The sequence below is a fragment of the Rana temporaria genome, chromosome 12, assembly GCF_905171775.1.
Source record: "Rana temporaria chromosome 12, aRanTem1.1, whole genome shotgun sequence".
In the NCBI taxonomy this organism is placed as follows: domain Eukaryota; kingdom Metazoa; phylum Chordata; class Amphibia; order Anura; family Ranidae; genus Rana; species Rana temporaria.
The window spans coordinates 60,992,711-61,007,889 of NC_053500.1; the positions used below are offsets into that span (position 1 = coordinate 60,992,711).

A 15,179-nucleotide genomic window follows, 5' to 3' on the forward strand; every position below is an offset into this window, starting at 1 on the left:
TGCTACAAAACTGAGGTACTCCTCCTATGGGAGGGGGTTATATAGGGAGGGGCATTTCCTGTTTGAAGATTGCCAGTGTCAACACCTGAAGGTACTCCATATAACCCATATAGTAATGAATATGCCGCTCTGTGTCCCGTGATGTACTCCAAGAAAAGGATTTTACAGGTAAGCTGTATTAAAAATCCCTTTTTTACTTCCTGGTTTGCGGACGTAGAGGCGTCAACGTCACCGCTCTGTCTGTCTGCGGGGATTTCGGTTTGATGGTGTGTACAACCATCAGACCGAAATCTCCGAGTGGACATGTCAGATGAAAACGGTCCGCGGACCGTTTTCATCGGACATGTCCCCTCGTCTGTACGAGGCCTGAACCAACGGGACAGCACAACAAACTATAGTATACTGTTGCCTTCTGTTCCTGAGTTCAGAAATTCAATGGGGGAGATTTACTAAAACTGGATCACTCTGAATCTGGTGCAGCTGTGCATGGTAGCCAATCAGCTTCTAACTGTTCAGCTTGTTCTATTATCCCTTGGCAATATAACCTGGAAGCTGATTGGTTTCTTTGCAGAGCTGTGCCAGATTTTGCATACTCCAGTTTTAGTAAATGACCCCCAGTGTGTGGAAGGGCAGGCTCTACAGTAATTATTTCTCATTCAGATGTAACTGACTGTATGGAAGTTGCGTGCACCACATAGAACACAGCAACATTGACTGACCGAGGGGGTGTGTCTAAGACACTCAGTGGGTCAGACTGCATCTGCTGACCCTACTTGCTGCAATGCCCTTCAGTGAAAACTCAGAAGTACACAATGGGCATGGGGTGAAAAAGAACAGCACTGTTTTCCACTGAGCACCACCAAAGGTAGAAGTAAATTGTACAGATACCAGTAAAGCTGGAATTCTACTTTAAAACGGGGGTTCACCCAAAAAATGTTTTTTTAACATTACATTCAGCCGAGTTGTCAGAATGACAATCGGCTGTTTTTTTTTTATTTTATCCCCGTACATATCGTATTTTCACCGCCGCTTCCGGGTATGTCTTCTGCGGGACTGGGCGTTCCTAATTGATAGTCTTCCGACCGTCGCATACAGCGCGTCACGAGTTGCCGAAAGAAGCCAAACGTCAGTGCGCAGGCGCCGTGTAGAGCCGACTCGCAGTCCGGCTTCTTTCGGCAACTCGTGACGCGCTGTATGCGACGGTCAGAAGCATGTCAATCAATTACGAACGCCCAGTCCCACAGAAGACATACCCGGAAGCGGCGGTGAAAATATGGTATGTACGGGGATAAAATAAAAAAAAAAACAGCCGATTGTCATTCTGACAACTCGGCTAATTGTAATGTTAAAACATTTTTTGGGGGTGAACCCCCGCTTTAACTATAGGTACCAATCGATACTGGAAGCTGGTTAACCTTCAGCTGCACTGTGTGCATGTTTTTCTTTTTCTCTAATTTTTTCTGACATTTGCAATATATATATATATATATATATATATATATATATATATATATATTGTTCTGAATTTTTATGTGTGCTACTCTAATCTTTTGCAGTTCTGTAAAAACGCCATATGAGAGGCAGATAAACTTGGATAGCCATGTTGCATGCAGCCGTAAACGCAAAAGAAGCTCAAGTCCTTGGTAATTATCAGAGCTCTTGGATCTATTTACTGCAGTGAGATACACAAAGTGTAAGAACTTTTTTTTATAGGGATCAGGAATAGAAAAGGCAGTATTGAGCGTAAAAGTCTGTAATAGCAAGTCTATACACTGTATTATCCTGTCAGCAAATGATATCATTTATTTTTGGGGGGAGGGGGGTTCTTGGGAGAGCAGGTGGAACAATGTTGAGCGCTTGTATATGTAGCTAATTAAATCATCACATGTGACAATTTGGTTTTGTAGTGGTTTCCTTGTCTGTGGTAAGAAGGCTTGTAGCTTTTGATGAATAGATCCTCTGTTCACAGACTCCACCCTCTAATAGGAAATTCGTTTAGTAAACTCTGTTTTTCAAATGGGAGTTCAGGCCATCCTATAGAAGACACAGGGGGTTATTTACTAAAGGGAAATCCACTTTGCACTACAAGTGCGAAGTGCACTTGCTGTAGATCCGAGGGGGACATGCAAGGAAAATAAAAAACAGCATTTTATCTTGCACATGATTGGATAATAAAATCAGCAGAGCTTCCCCTCATTCAGATCTACCCCTCAGATTTATAGGGACTGCACTTCCAAGTGCAGTCAATCTCCTTCAGAGCTGCTTTTTACCTGGTTCACATCTATGCAGTTTGCTTTTGTTTAATTTCTGCAGTACTTTTTGCACATGCGTTTTGCATTTTTTTAACCACTTGCAGGGGGGTGAATTTGATTTAAATCAAGTCGATTTAAATCATGAATAAAATCGCTAGTAAAAAGGCTTTATTTTAATCAACTCAATTTAAGTCATCATTTTTAAAGAGCAACTGTCATCTCTGTCCTGCAGCGGCTCCTCCTCTGACCCGCTGTTGACTCAACGACAGTCCTATTCGCTTTAATGGGACGGCTGGTGATGGGGCAGTGACACAACAAGGTGAGGGACATGGTGGCAGCAGGTGAGTGGATGCCCGCTAACAGGCGCTGCCATGATGGATCTAAAATGACAGGTGCTCTTTAAATGTAAGGACTTATTCTTGCTTGTATTTAGAATCTTTAATATTTGCAAACAAAATTAAGTTTTCCTATTGAGAATAATAAGGTTAGTAAAACAGCAATATCAGAACCGATTCAATCATTTACAGTTTGTAGTGTACACAATGGGTTTTATCTCATGGTTACTGTGAAATTGTGTTAATGCATCAATGCAGTTTATTTCAGCTTGTAGAGCTTGGATTCATTGAATGAGTTTACCAAAAATGTATATATTGCAGAATATACAGCCTCATGCTACATAACTAAGCTCCATTTCATGCTGAATAAACTCAATTATTAATGTATCCTAAATAGAAAACCTTATTTTAGATCGATTTTTTACTCCAAAAGCATTTTATTAAAATAAATTTGATAAAAATAAAAAAAATCTGATTTAATTTAAAAAAATCAGATTTTTATTAAAAAAATAAAAAATTCCACCCTGACCACTTGACCTCTGAAAGATTTACCCCCATTCATGATCAGGCCATTGTTTGCTTTTTGGCACTGCCTCACTTTAATAAATAATTGCGCTGTCATGCAATCCTGTAAAGCGGGGTTCTCTATTTTCCTGTCGGGATTCCCATCTGTTTTCCTGACGGGAATACTGCTAAGGGAGCAAATGCTCTCCTGGAAGTTTTCCTGCCGGGAAAACTGGTCGTGTGTACGAGGCTTAAGGAACCTTCAGTGCAGCAGACATTTTTTTGTAGCCTTCCTCAGATCTGTGCCTTGCAATAATCCTGTGTCCGAGCTTTGCAGGCAGTTATTTTGACCAATTTACTACAGGTGGACTCCAATCAAGGTGTAGAAAAATCTCAGCAATAATCAAGAGAAATGGGAGGCATCTGCGCTTCTGTATACTTATGCCAATGTGATATGTCAGTTTTGTTTTTTTCATACAGAGGTGTAGAGTAAAGAGAACTATAGTATCAGCTTCAACATAACAAATTTTAAAAAAGTGAAAGGGGGTCTGAATACTGTATGAATGCATAATATAAATATATACACACACACACACGGCTGCTGTTAGGCTGAATGGGGCCCCGTGATTTCTATCTGACAGCCACAACCGTGGCCAGAAGTGACTGAGGACATCGATTTATCAGTCCCTTTCTTCACAGTTTACGATGCTTCAGCGATGAATGAACACAGGAGTCATTGGTACCTGATCAACTAATCACTCACTGTGTTCATTCAGGAAAAGAAGGGGCCAATAAATTATATATTTACTGTCCCCTTCCCTTACTCTCCATCCTGAAACATTCCCCTGTGTGTCCGCAGAAGAGGGGAAAGGAGGGAAGCCAGCAGCACTGCAGGGAAAAGGGGCACATGGGGGAACCCGGACAGCAGATGGAAGGGGTGCATGTGCTAGGTCCTCTCGTTTGGAGTGCACCCGGGGGGGAGAAGCTGTCAACACTGCAGGGGGAGGCAGAAGCAGATAAGACAGTACAGCCAACCCTTTTGCTCAGCAGGTAACTGGGCTCCCCTTTGGAACTGATGGGGCCCGGGCCCAGTACAGAAGGGCTGGCAGTGCTGCCTTTTCAGTGGCCCTGTGTGTGTGTATGTATGTGTGTGTGTATATATAAAATATAAAAAAAAACGCTTTCTGCCGTGCTGAATTTGAATCCGGAGAAGGACCCACATTGTGGATTTATTGATTATATCAGACTTCAAATGATTGTAAAGTCTTGTGTTTGTTATTTAAAAAAAAAAATGTCATACTTACCTCCTATGTGTAGTTGGTTTTGCACAGGGCAGTCTGTATCCTCCTCTTCTCGGGTCCCTTTTTGCTGCGCCTGGCCCCTCCCTCCTGTGCCCCCATAGCACCTTGCTATGGGGGCACACAAGCCGAGCTGCAGCTCTGTCTATCCATTCTGACACAGAGCTGCTGTTCGCCCCCCGCCCCCTCTCTACCCTGATTGGGTAACTGACTTTGACAGCCGTGGGAGCCAGTGGCGCCATTGTTGTGTCTCAGCCAATCAGGAGGGAGAGTCCTGGACATAATATCTAGTATTGGGTTTCTTTAAAATAAAATATGAAAATTACAAGTACTGTTGTGTTTGCAGTTTGGGATCAAAGCCTGAAGCCTCAATAAACAATGGCAAAGAACAAATCAATGTGATTGCTGCTAGTACCTTCTGCCCCAGTGAAGAGAATACACCATCTTCCACAGTGCCCTTACATCAGAGTAGTCAACAAGCCATCGAAGAAATAGACAGATGCCATTCAGATACCCATGAAAAATCTCCATGCAAGTCTTCTCAGCTTGCCCTAGAAACATGCAAATCAGCATCAAGATTTCCAACCAGTTCTCAATGGGACTTTGCCAAACTTTGTTTTCCAAATTGTGCCCCTGATCAACCCTGTGTTAAGCTTCGAGACCCAGAGCCGACTCTGATACCAGAGAACGTGTCTGGCCGTCCCGTGGACATATCATGTTGGTTAGGGAAGCTGAACTTGCGTAGGGAGAAGGCATCTCGAAGAGAGCAAGAACAATGGGACTGGGAGCGCAAGTACAAAATCAGTATCAATGCTGACCCCAAAGTAAAGAAATGCACCAATTGGAAGGAATACAAGGCGCTCCTGCAGGAGAATGCATGTCAGCAAGACCAAGATAGACCTCCACATCTCTGGAAGAGTACTGTTCAGCCACTGCTGAGGCCTGGATCTATTAAATCTACAGGTGATGATGTTGCATGTACTTCTATTTTTACAATTACTTTTCAATCTCCTCATTTTTCTGTCTTGTTATTTTATTCCTGTGGTTTCATATTAATGGGATTTTCGTTTTTAATGTCTGTATTTCTGTATCAAGCTTCTGTTTTGGAAGAGATCACAGTAATGAGCCAGTCTACTATGCTGGATGAGAACAAGAGGTAAGTACTGAGTATCTGTGGTTTTCTCTTGCTACATGGGTTAAATACAACTTATTACAAGATATATATAATCATCTGTATAGAGGGGTGTATATAAAGGCCTGCAGAACACCCCCTCAGCGCCAAATCAAACCCACAGATACCTAAGCAGCATTTACAGAGACAAGAATAGTAACATTTTTAATATAAAACCATTGAGCAGCCGTTTAAAAATTAAAAGGAAAATAAAAACACGGTATAAGAATAAAATGGTTCAGTCTCTGTAGTATTAAAATACACAAAACAGCGCTAAAAAATCAATATTGATAGACTTGTGGTAAAAACCTCTGAATAAGGAAAGCCTTAGATGTAGTCAAGGTGATGTAAACAATCCAAAGTGTTGAGTAGTAATCCTAGCATGCACCTTCCACCAGGGAAAACTATGATCTCAATCCACCGCGTGATGCACTCTCCCCAAGGGGGTTAAACTCACCAGAAAACTGAAAGTCAGAGCCTTAAGTAAGCAAATACATCAGCCACTTTGTCACGGACCATCACCAGCGAGCAGGGACAGCAGGCACAGGAGCTCCACACAAGGTCATCAAAACAAGGAACAGCAATATAGTGTGATCCTGTTTATTAATCCAAAGTAGCCCATACACTGAAAGCCCCCTTAAACCTATCTACGTACATCAAATCACAATAAAATGAGCATGAAAGTGACCCCAGAGGGCGCTATCACCAGATCCAGACATTCATGGAGAGCAGGGGAATCCTTGCAGACACCGTATCGGTGGAGAGCGGAGAGGGTGAAGCACACACCTCACTTCTGGGTTGGCGGGGATGTCGTGGGTCACGCTCTCTCCTGCTCTCCATGGATGGCTGGATCTGGTGATAGCGCCCTCTGGGGTCACTTTCATGCTCATTGTATTGTGATTTGATGTACGTAGATAGGTTTAAGGGGGCTTTCAGTGTATGGGCTACTTTGGATTAATAAACAGGATCACACTATATTGCTGTTCCTTGTTTTGATGACCTTGTGTGGAGCTCCTGTGCCTGCTGTCCCTGCCCGCTGGTGATTGTCCGTGACAAAGTGGCTGATGTATTTGCTTACTTAAGGCTCTGACTTTCAGTTTTCTGGTGAGTTTAACCCCCTTGGGGAGAGTGCATCACGCAGTGGATTAAGATCATAGTTTTCCCTGGTGGAAGGTGCATGCTAGGATTACTACTCAACACTTTGGATTGTTTACATCACCTTGACTACATCTAAGACTTTCTGTATTCAGTGTTTTTTTACCACGAGTCTATCATTATTGATTTTTTAGTGCTGTTTTGTGTATTTTAATACTATAGAGACTGAACCGTTTTATTCTTGTACCGTGTTTTTATATATAATCATCATTTAATCTATACTATCCTATATATATTACTAAAAGGGATTCTGGCAATTGAACCTTCCTGATTCACTGCTGGAGGATTTGCCCCCAGGTGTAAATAAAATGAGTTAAAAAAGATTAAAGAAAACTAAAGTGTATGTAAACCCTAAAATCAACTTTTCTTTGATGCTCCCTTTTTGGTTTGGTAAATACCATTGAAAGTGGGTTTTTTTTGCAAAAAAATATGCATATGTGTAATGGCAGAGAGGGTGGGCTTTAACGTTCATGCTTTGCACATGTGCATCCATGGGTGTCAGGGCTTTCTCCGCTGAGAGCGCAATCACAGCACAGTGACCAAGCACTCAGACAGCTCTTGGTCTAATGATCAGGAGCCGGAGGGACAGTGGTCACATGATCAGCCCTGCTGTAAGGATACCTTAATCTTAAATCACTTATCTAAGAGGTCTGTCATGATGTGGAATTTGGGAAAAGAAAAAAATCTTTGCCTCATTTTAATGTTGCCATCTGTAGTGTATTTGTCTGTAGTAGGTTTAATTTTTTTGACTGTCATATGCAGTTTAGTTTTGGGATGTACATATTTTAGGTTTGGTTTGCTTTAATGGCACCTTATAAGATTTGCCAAACCGACATAACTGCCTTTCTGCTTTACCAGGATTCAAAAGATGGCAAACCTTCCACAGATCCACTATAACCTGTATCAGGCTGATGGAACCTCGGTATTTAGGAAGTCTAAACCAGGAAAGCCCTATGCACATTTGTGTGTACGAAGGTGGGTAGCTGGGTGAAACCCTATTGCTCAGATTAACACACAAACTTCCTCTTTAGTTTAGTTGTCATTGTCACTATGAGGAAGATTCACCATGTGTGAGTGGGAGAATGTATAATGCCAGGTACATTGTTATCCTTTACCGACTAAAATCAGCTAAACCAAGTGGCTGCTTGTGTGTGCTAATATTCGGTTCTGTGCACATGATCCCTATTGGTGTTATTCTGGCCATCCACCATTCAAACATTTTAACCAATTTGGTGTCCAAAACGAGCACTAAGGTTACTTTTAGTATCCAGCTGTTTTCTTTTCCGTTCGATCCCACTAAATATGCAAAATGGCTGAAACGGCAGTAAAAAATAAAAACATTATTGGATTCAATCAGAATATTAAAGTGAACAAGAACTACAGCGCTACTAACAAATAATCTCAAAGAAACCACACAAAAAATAACTAAATAATACAGCAGCAATCAAACGGTGAACTAAACCAAATGATAAATGAATAAATACTGATGCGCTCGTATTAACTCATGTGCAATGTGAATCGTACATATACAATCAAGCAAAAAACCTAGTGAAAAAACTCTTAATATATATGTGAGTAGATCAAAAGTCCTGATGATTGAATCAGTCAGTCTGCAGTGCTCCTTCCCTAATTGCCAAGCTCTAACTTCAATGTGATCAGGTTACAACAACCTCCAGCAGCGATCAGATGTTTCCAGTTTTATTTAGTCACATGCAAAAGAGGAGGAAAGGAAACGTAGCGCAATATTGTACCATATAGATGTGGATAAAGGTTGCACTTAGTGCACTCACGTATCCTCGCTTATAATATAGACAGGGTATGTTGCCGCTCAGTTTAAGTGGACTCCTCACTCGGGATAGATATCCGATGGTCCGTCACTGTAGGCTCCTCCCCCACATGTATTGTCACGTGACTTAATCATGGGTAAGTCACGTGACGTGTGACGATACATGTGGGGGAGGAGCCTACAGTGACGGACCATCGGATGTCTATTCAGAGTGAGGAGTCCACTTAAACTAAGCGGCAACATACCCTGTCTATATTATAAGCGAGGATACGTGAGTGCACCAAGTGCAACCTTTATCCACATCTATATGGTACAATATTGCGCTATGTTTCCTTTCCTCCTCTTTTGCATGTGACTGAATGAAACTGGAAACATCTGATCGCTGCTGGAGGTTGTTGTAACCTGATCACATTATATATCAGACACTTAGATAAATGTCGTCCATTGTGCATGTTCATAACCACAAGAGAATGCCAATGACATCATGTGGGTTTTTTTCCCTCAATGTTTAAAGCAAACTTTGTTGTTGCAGAAGGTTTTGAAATGACTGCCTAAATTGGTCCCTGAAACTCCCCTGGCCATCCTGATTTGTGACATTTGCTTCTTGTACTACATGGCAACGCTGTATCCTGGCCTAGGCCAACAAGGCCCAGGCCTAGGGCAGCAAGGAAAGAGTCGTCGCTGTTAGTGTAGCGCCAGTCTTATGGGGCAGACTGGGCTGAGAGGCAAATTAGTCTAGCGCCCCCATAAAGCAGCCGCACTGCTTCTGGTATGCGGGCGGCCAGCATTCCACAACTGTTTGGGGGTGAGGGGGGCGCTGCTTCTAATTTTGACTGTCCTATCATCCTGGACCACAAACCTTCCTCACTGTGCTGTTTCTGCTGCACCCTTGGCATAGTTATTTCTTCTTCGTCCTCTCCATACAATTATCATACATTTGTGCTTAAAGTACAACTATAGGCAACACTTTTTTTTTCATTTTGGATAGAGTAAGAGAGGGTTATAGCCCCTGTCAGTTTATTTTTTACCATCTGTGTCCCACTGCAGAGATTTCCCTTCACTTCCTGCCCCATAGCCAAACAGGAAGTGAGAGGAAATCTATGCAAATGGAGGGATTCCATTGCCCCCCCCCCCCCCCAGGCCCTCAGAACTAGTGTCCCCACTTGAAAATTTCAGGGCGGGTCTTAAACAGCAAGGGGTGTGGCCTTAATAGGAAGGGGTGTGTCATATTTAAATTAGGGGGTGCACAAGTTTAGTCTGGTCTAGGGCAGCACAAAACCTAAATACACCACTGCTACAAGGGATCTGTTTTTGCATAGGCGTTACTTTTATAGACCCAGTTTTTTATAATTAAAAAAAAAATGATATACATACATACATACAGTGCCTTGAAAAAGTATTCATACCCGTTGAACAATGGGGGGAACTAATGCGCAAATCAAACTAACCAGAGCATGGAGATCTAAATTAAATAACAAATATACTATACTAGAGCAGCAGCCACGACTATTAGTGTTCACACACAGTCAAGATTTAAAGTAAGGGGGTGTAATGGTGCTTACTAAATTAAATAAAACTAACTAAAAGTTAATCAAAGAATTCTTAAAAGGGTGTCCAAAAATAACTAAGTAAATAATATGTTCCACTTCAAATCCAACCCACCCAGCATCAATAAATTGATGTAGAGGGCAAGGAGAGTGGAAAATTAATAATAGAAATAATTGTGTAGACAAACGCGCCACAAAGAGCACCGTGCTACCAAAATCCGGAATCTTCAAAATGTTAACATAAAAATAATATAAAATGTATATATCGTAGACAAAGATGCTGTGAAATGTGAAGAAATGTATTCTTCCTAAATATTGCTACATTAATGATAAAGTGCAATGTGCAAAAAAAAATTTTTGTGTGAATACAAGATTGAGTGAGCACAAATCCAAATCAAATAAAACAAAATGGACTTGAAATCATGCATCAGTGAACTATAAAAACTGCAATAAAATAATGTGTGTCCCATACAAAAAATCCCTCCGAGGGATTGAAATCCAATAGAGTGAAAAATTAAAACATGCCAAAGTGACAAGTGCACAAGTTGTGCAAATAATGCAAAGTCCAAAGTTCCAGAATAAATATCTTTAAAGTTCCAATCACTGATTTCTGTGCTCCACCAACAATTGATGATTCAGTGCAAAGAATGAATGACCATGCACACGTGCTTGTAAAGGTAAAGGATAAATGCCAAATGTCTCTCAGTGCAAGTAGATAAGGATGAGCGTTTTCACCAGCCCCTTACCTTAGTAAGGCTTAGATAAAGCCTGATGTATTGCTGTGAAGTAAAGAATATACCTCCCACAGCCAGCCTGCTGCTCCAAATCCCGCAGCTAGATGCTCCCAGATCCCAGCACTGACACTCGGATAAAAGATAGGAAGGCTCACATAGCATAAACTCATTTGTTAGTTTAATAGGTAAAACAAGAAAATACACTCACAAACAATGATGAGTCATCAGCGTGTAGTACAAGAAATGTCTCCGGTCTGCGGCCGCGAGCGGTTGACGTCACCAACTGCTCTCCGGGGTCCCGGAGGGATTTTTTGTATGGGACACACATTATTTTACTGCAATTTTTTTGGATCGTTTTTATAGTTCACTGATGCATGATTTCAAGTCCATTGTGTTTTATTTGATTTGGATTGTTCTCACTCAATCTTGTATTCACACAAAAAAATGTTTTGCACATTGCACTTTATCATTAATGTAGCAATATTTAGGAAGAATACATTTCTTCACATTTCACAGCATCTTTGTCTACGATATATAAATGTTATATTATTTTTATGTTAACATTTTGAAGATTCCGGATTTTGGTAGCACGGTGCTCTTTGTGGCGCGTTTGTCTACACAATTATTTCTATTATTAATTTTCCACTCTCCTTGCCCTCTACATCAATTTATTGATGCTGGGTGGGTTGGATCTGAAGTGGAACATATTATTTACTCACAGTTATTTTTGGACACCCTTTTAAGAATTCTTTGATTAACTTTTAGTTATTTTTATTTAATTTAGTAAGCGCCATTACACCCCCTTACTTTAATTCATACCCGTTGAAATGTTGCATATTTTGTCATGTTACAACCCAAAGCGTAAATGTATTTTATTGGGATTTTTTTTTTTTTTTTCAAAAGAATTTTATTGCAAAAAAAATAAAAAATTCAACAAGTTTGACTAAGAGATGGTTACATCAAACGTGGCATAAAGGAAAAGATCAGAACAGAGGGGCGCAAAAACAATGTTACATAATTCTCAAATATGATATAAAATATCAACTTAAAGCGGAGGTCTGCCCACCACTGCAAAAATTAAAAGCCAGCAGCTACATTTACCTGTCTTAGAGTCCAGCGATGTCGGCACCGCAACTAAACTTTCCATGAGCTGTCGTGTGCATGATGCCTCCATTGCGAGTAAGGGAACCCGGCAGTGTAACCTTTCAGCTTAATGCCAAGAATGTGGCATCGGAGGGGGGAGGCGTACAATGAGCGTTAGTTCCACTTTTGTGTGGAACTCCGCTTTAAGTTCTTGATAAAGAGAGCTTAATATACTCCAGGCTGTAGTGCATGGTGGACTAAAACCCAGACATCCAAATTTGTTAAATAATAAATACAAAACCGTTCAACTGGTAGAGAGAGGATGCCTATGCACATAAGTACGATATTCAAATTATAAGATGTAATCACTGTAAATATGAGCCATAGTACCTTCCTGCGAACATCCCTGTAAGCAGAGTGGGGGATAAGATGGAATGAATCGGATCAGTCTAGCTGGTGTATAGTACCATCTATATAACACCTTGTAGACATTCTCCAGTATAAAAACATTCTTGGAGCTTTTTGAAAGGGCTATTGTCATGATCTGTCAGTCCTCTGGGTCTATCTGTCTTCAGAGCATTAATCAGAGAAACAGCCAATAGGTCCATGGTAACTCTGGAGGAGACACAGAGATTCACAGCTCAGGTGGAAGAATCTGTCCACAGGACAATTATTAGTCGTGCACTCCACAAATCTGGCCTTTATGGAAGAGTGGCAAGAAGAAAGCCATTGTTGAAAGCCATAAGAAGTCCTGTTTGCAGATTGTGGAAAGCCATGTGGGGGACACAGCAAACATGTGGAAGAAGGTGCTCTGGTCAGATGAGACTAAAATGTAACTATGGCCTAAATGCAAAACGCTATGTGTGGGGGGAAAACTAACGCTGCACATCGCTCTGAACCCACCATCCCCGCCGTGAAACATGGTAGTGGCAGCATCATGTTGTGGGGATGCTTTTCTACAGCAGGGACAGGGAAGCTTGTCATAGTTGATGGGAAGATGGATGGGGCCAAATACAGGGCAATCTTAGAAGAAAACCTGTTAGTCTGCAAAAGACTTGAGACTGGGGCGGAGGTTCACCTTCCAGCAGGACACCGATCATAAGCATACAGCCAGAGCTACAATGGATGGTTTATATCAAAGCATATGCATGTGTTAGGATGGCCCAGTTACAGTCCAGACCTAAATCCAATTGAGAATCTGTGGCAAGACTTGAAAATTGCTGTTCACAGATGCTCTCCATCCAATTTGACAGAGCTTGAGCTATTTTGTAAAGAATGAGCAAAAATTTCAGTTTCTAGATGTGCAAACCTGGTAGAGACATCCCCAAAAATACTTACAAAGTATTGACTCAGGGGGGCTGAATACAAATGCACCCCACACTTTTCACACATTCATTTGTAAATAAATTGAAAACCATTTATCATTTTTCTTGAACAATTTGGTGCCACTCTATCACATAAAATCCTAATAAAATACATTTACTTTTTGGTTGTAACATGACAAAATGTGGAACATTTCAAGGAGTGTGAATACTTTTTCAAGGCACTGTGTATGTATATACAGTGGATATTAAAAAGTCTACAGTGTTATAATGTCAGGTTTCTGTGATGGAAAACTAAATCATTTCAGAAAGTTTTCCACCTTTTAATGTGACCTATAAACTGTACAACTCGGTTGAAAAACAAACTGATATATATTTTAAAGGGAGGGGGGGGGGGGTGTAAAAAATAAAAATAAATATATAATGTGATGATTGCATAAGTATGCACACCCTCTTATAACTGGGGTTGTAGCTTTGTTCACCCTAGAGAATAAAATGGCGGCCATTGCAATACTTTGTCACACTGTATTTTCACAGCGGTCTTACAAGCGCAATTTTTTGGGGGAAAAGCATATACTTTTTTTAATAAAAAAAAATAAGAACAGTAAAGTTTAAAGAATTCAGATTTTAGTTTGTTAATTTATTGTTTTGTTTTTTTAATGAAATTTTATATGACAACTGCATTATTCAATAGATGGCACAGCAGATCCCATCCATAAGGTGGCAGTGTTCATCTGCAGGCTAAAAGCTTATTTTGCCATTTAAGTCTGTAGCCTGCATGTAATGTCATAGCTGACTAGTTGGTTCCTAATCATCAGTTGGGACTGGAGTTGTTAATGAGAGCTGGGATTGAAAACCGACAGTCGCACAGTTGTCTGATGGTGACTCTCAAGGGGAGGATGTTGTCAATGTTTTCCCAGAACAATGCTGCCTTAAAGCGGGGGTTCACCCTAAAAAAAAATTCTTTGTCTACCATGCCATCCAGCATACTAGCGTCAGCTACATTATGCCTTTATTTTTATTTTTTTATCGCTGTACTCAGTTTAATCCATTAGTTTCGTTTCAGACTCCCGCGGGGAAAGGCGTTCCTATGAAGAGGGGAACATGATTGACGGCCGGCTATGGCGCGTCACGCGTTCTGAAAATAGCCGAAATAGGACTCGGCTCTTCACGGCGCCTGCGCAGTCAGCTCCTAGTCTGTGCGCAGGCGCCGTATAGCGCCGTGAAGAGCCGAGTCTTACTCCGGCTATTTTCGGAACGCGCGACACGCCATAGCCGGCCGTCAATCATGTTCCCCTCTTCATAGGAACGCCTTTCCCCGCGGGAGTCTGAAACAAAACTAATGGATTAAACTGTGAGTACAGCGATAAAAAAAATAAAAATAAAGGCATACTGTAGCTGACGCTAGTATGCTGGATGGCATGGTAGAAAGTTGTTTTTTAGGGTGAACCTCCGCTTTAATATACAGATTGAGGGCAGGAAGGGGTTAAAGCCCAACTTTCAGATTAGGCAGCTCACATGCATTAAAGTTTTGAATAAATTCCAGATGTCTTCTGCACAGTCACGTGACAAGTGGGGTACTCTTACTTTTCTTCCAGCAATGGATGGTCATCCATGCTGCAGGGAATGCAGATAAAGCATTCTTCTATCAGTCCAGGCTGCTTGGTGATACACCCCTGGGGAGTATCTATGATAACCTGGGCTTACAGAAAGTAGGTTGAATGATGCTCCGCTTCATTTGATTGGCATCCAGCAGAGGAGGATGTAGCTGGAGCGTGGAAAGGGTGAGCAGTGTCTTTTTGTTTTGTTTTTTCACTGAAGTCTCTTTTTTTATACAATAGCAAAAATATAAAATTACATCTGTGTAAAAGTCACATTAAAAGTGACAACACAATAGTAACCTAAACTATGTGTTAACTAAAAATACACTATACTTAAACCTTTATTACTTGGTGCAATTAATAGCCATTGTCCTCCCTTCTTATAGCTTTG

The 15,179-nt window shown here is 41.1% G+C and overlaps 1 protein-coding gene across 2 annotated transcripts in view; it reads left to right on the top strand.

The window, feature by feature from the left end:
- TSEN54 (tRNA splicing endonuclease subunit 54) overlaps positions 1-15,179 on the top strand; it is a 46,854-nt gene that overhangs the window by 31,160 nt on the left and 515 nt on the right. For both annotated transcript variants that reach the window (XM_040331611.1, XM_040331610.1), the window contains 5 exons: positions 1,557-1,643; positions 4,736-5,352; positions 5,485-5,545; positions 7,574-7,690; positions 13,660-13,664. In XM_040331611.1, coding sequence (XP_040187545.1) covers positions 1,557-1,643; positions 4,736-5,352; positions 5,485-5,545; positions 7,574-7,690; positions 13,660-13,664 — 887 coding nt within the window. The remainder of the gene's footprint in view (positions 1-1,556; positions 1,644-4,735; positions 5,353-5,484; positions 5,546-7,573; positions 7,691-13,659; positions 13,665-15,179) is intronic.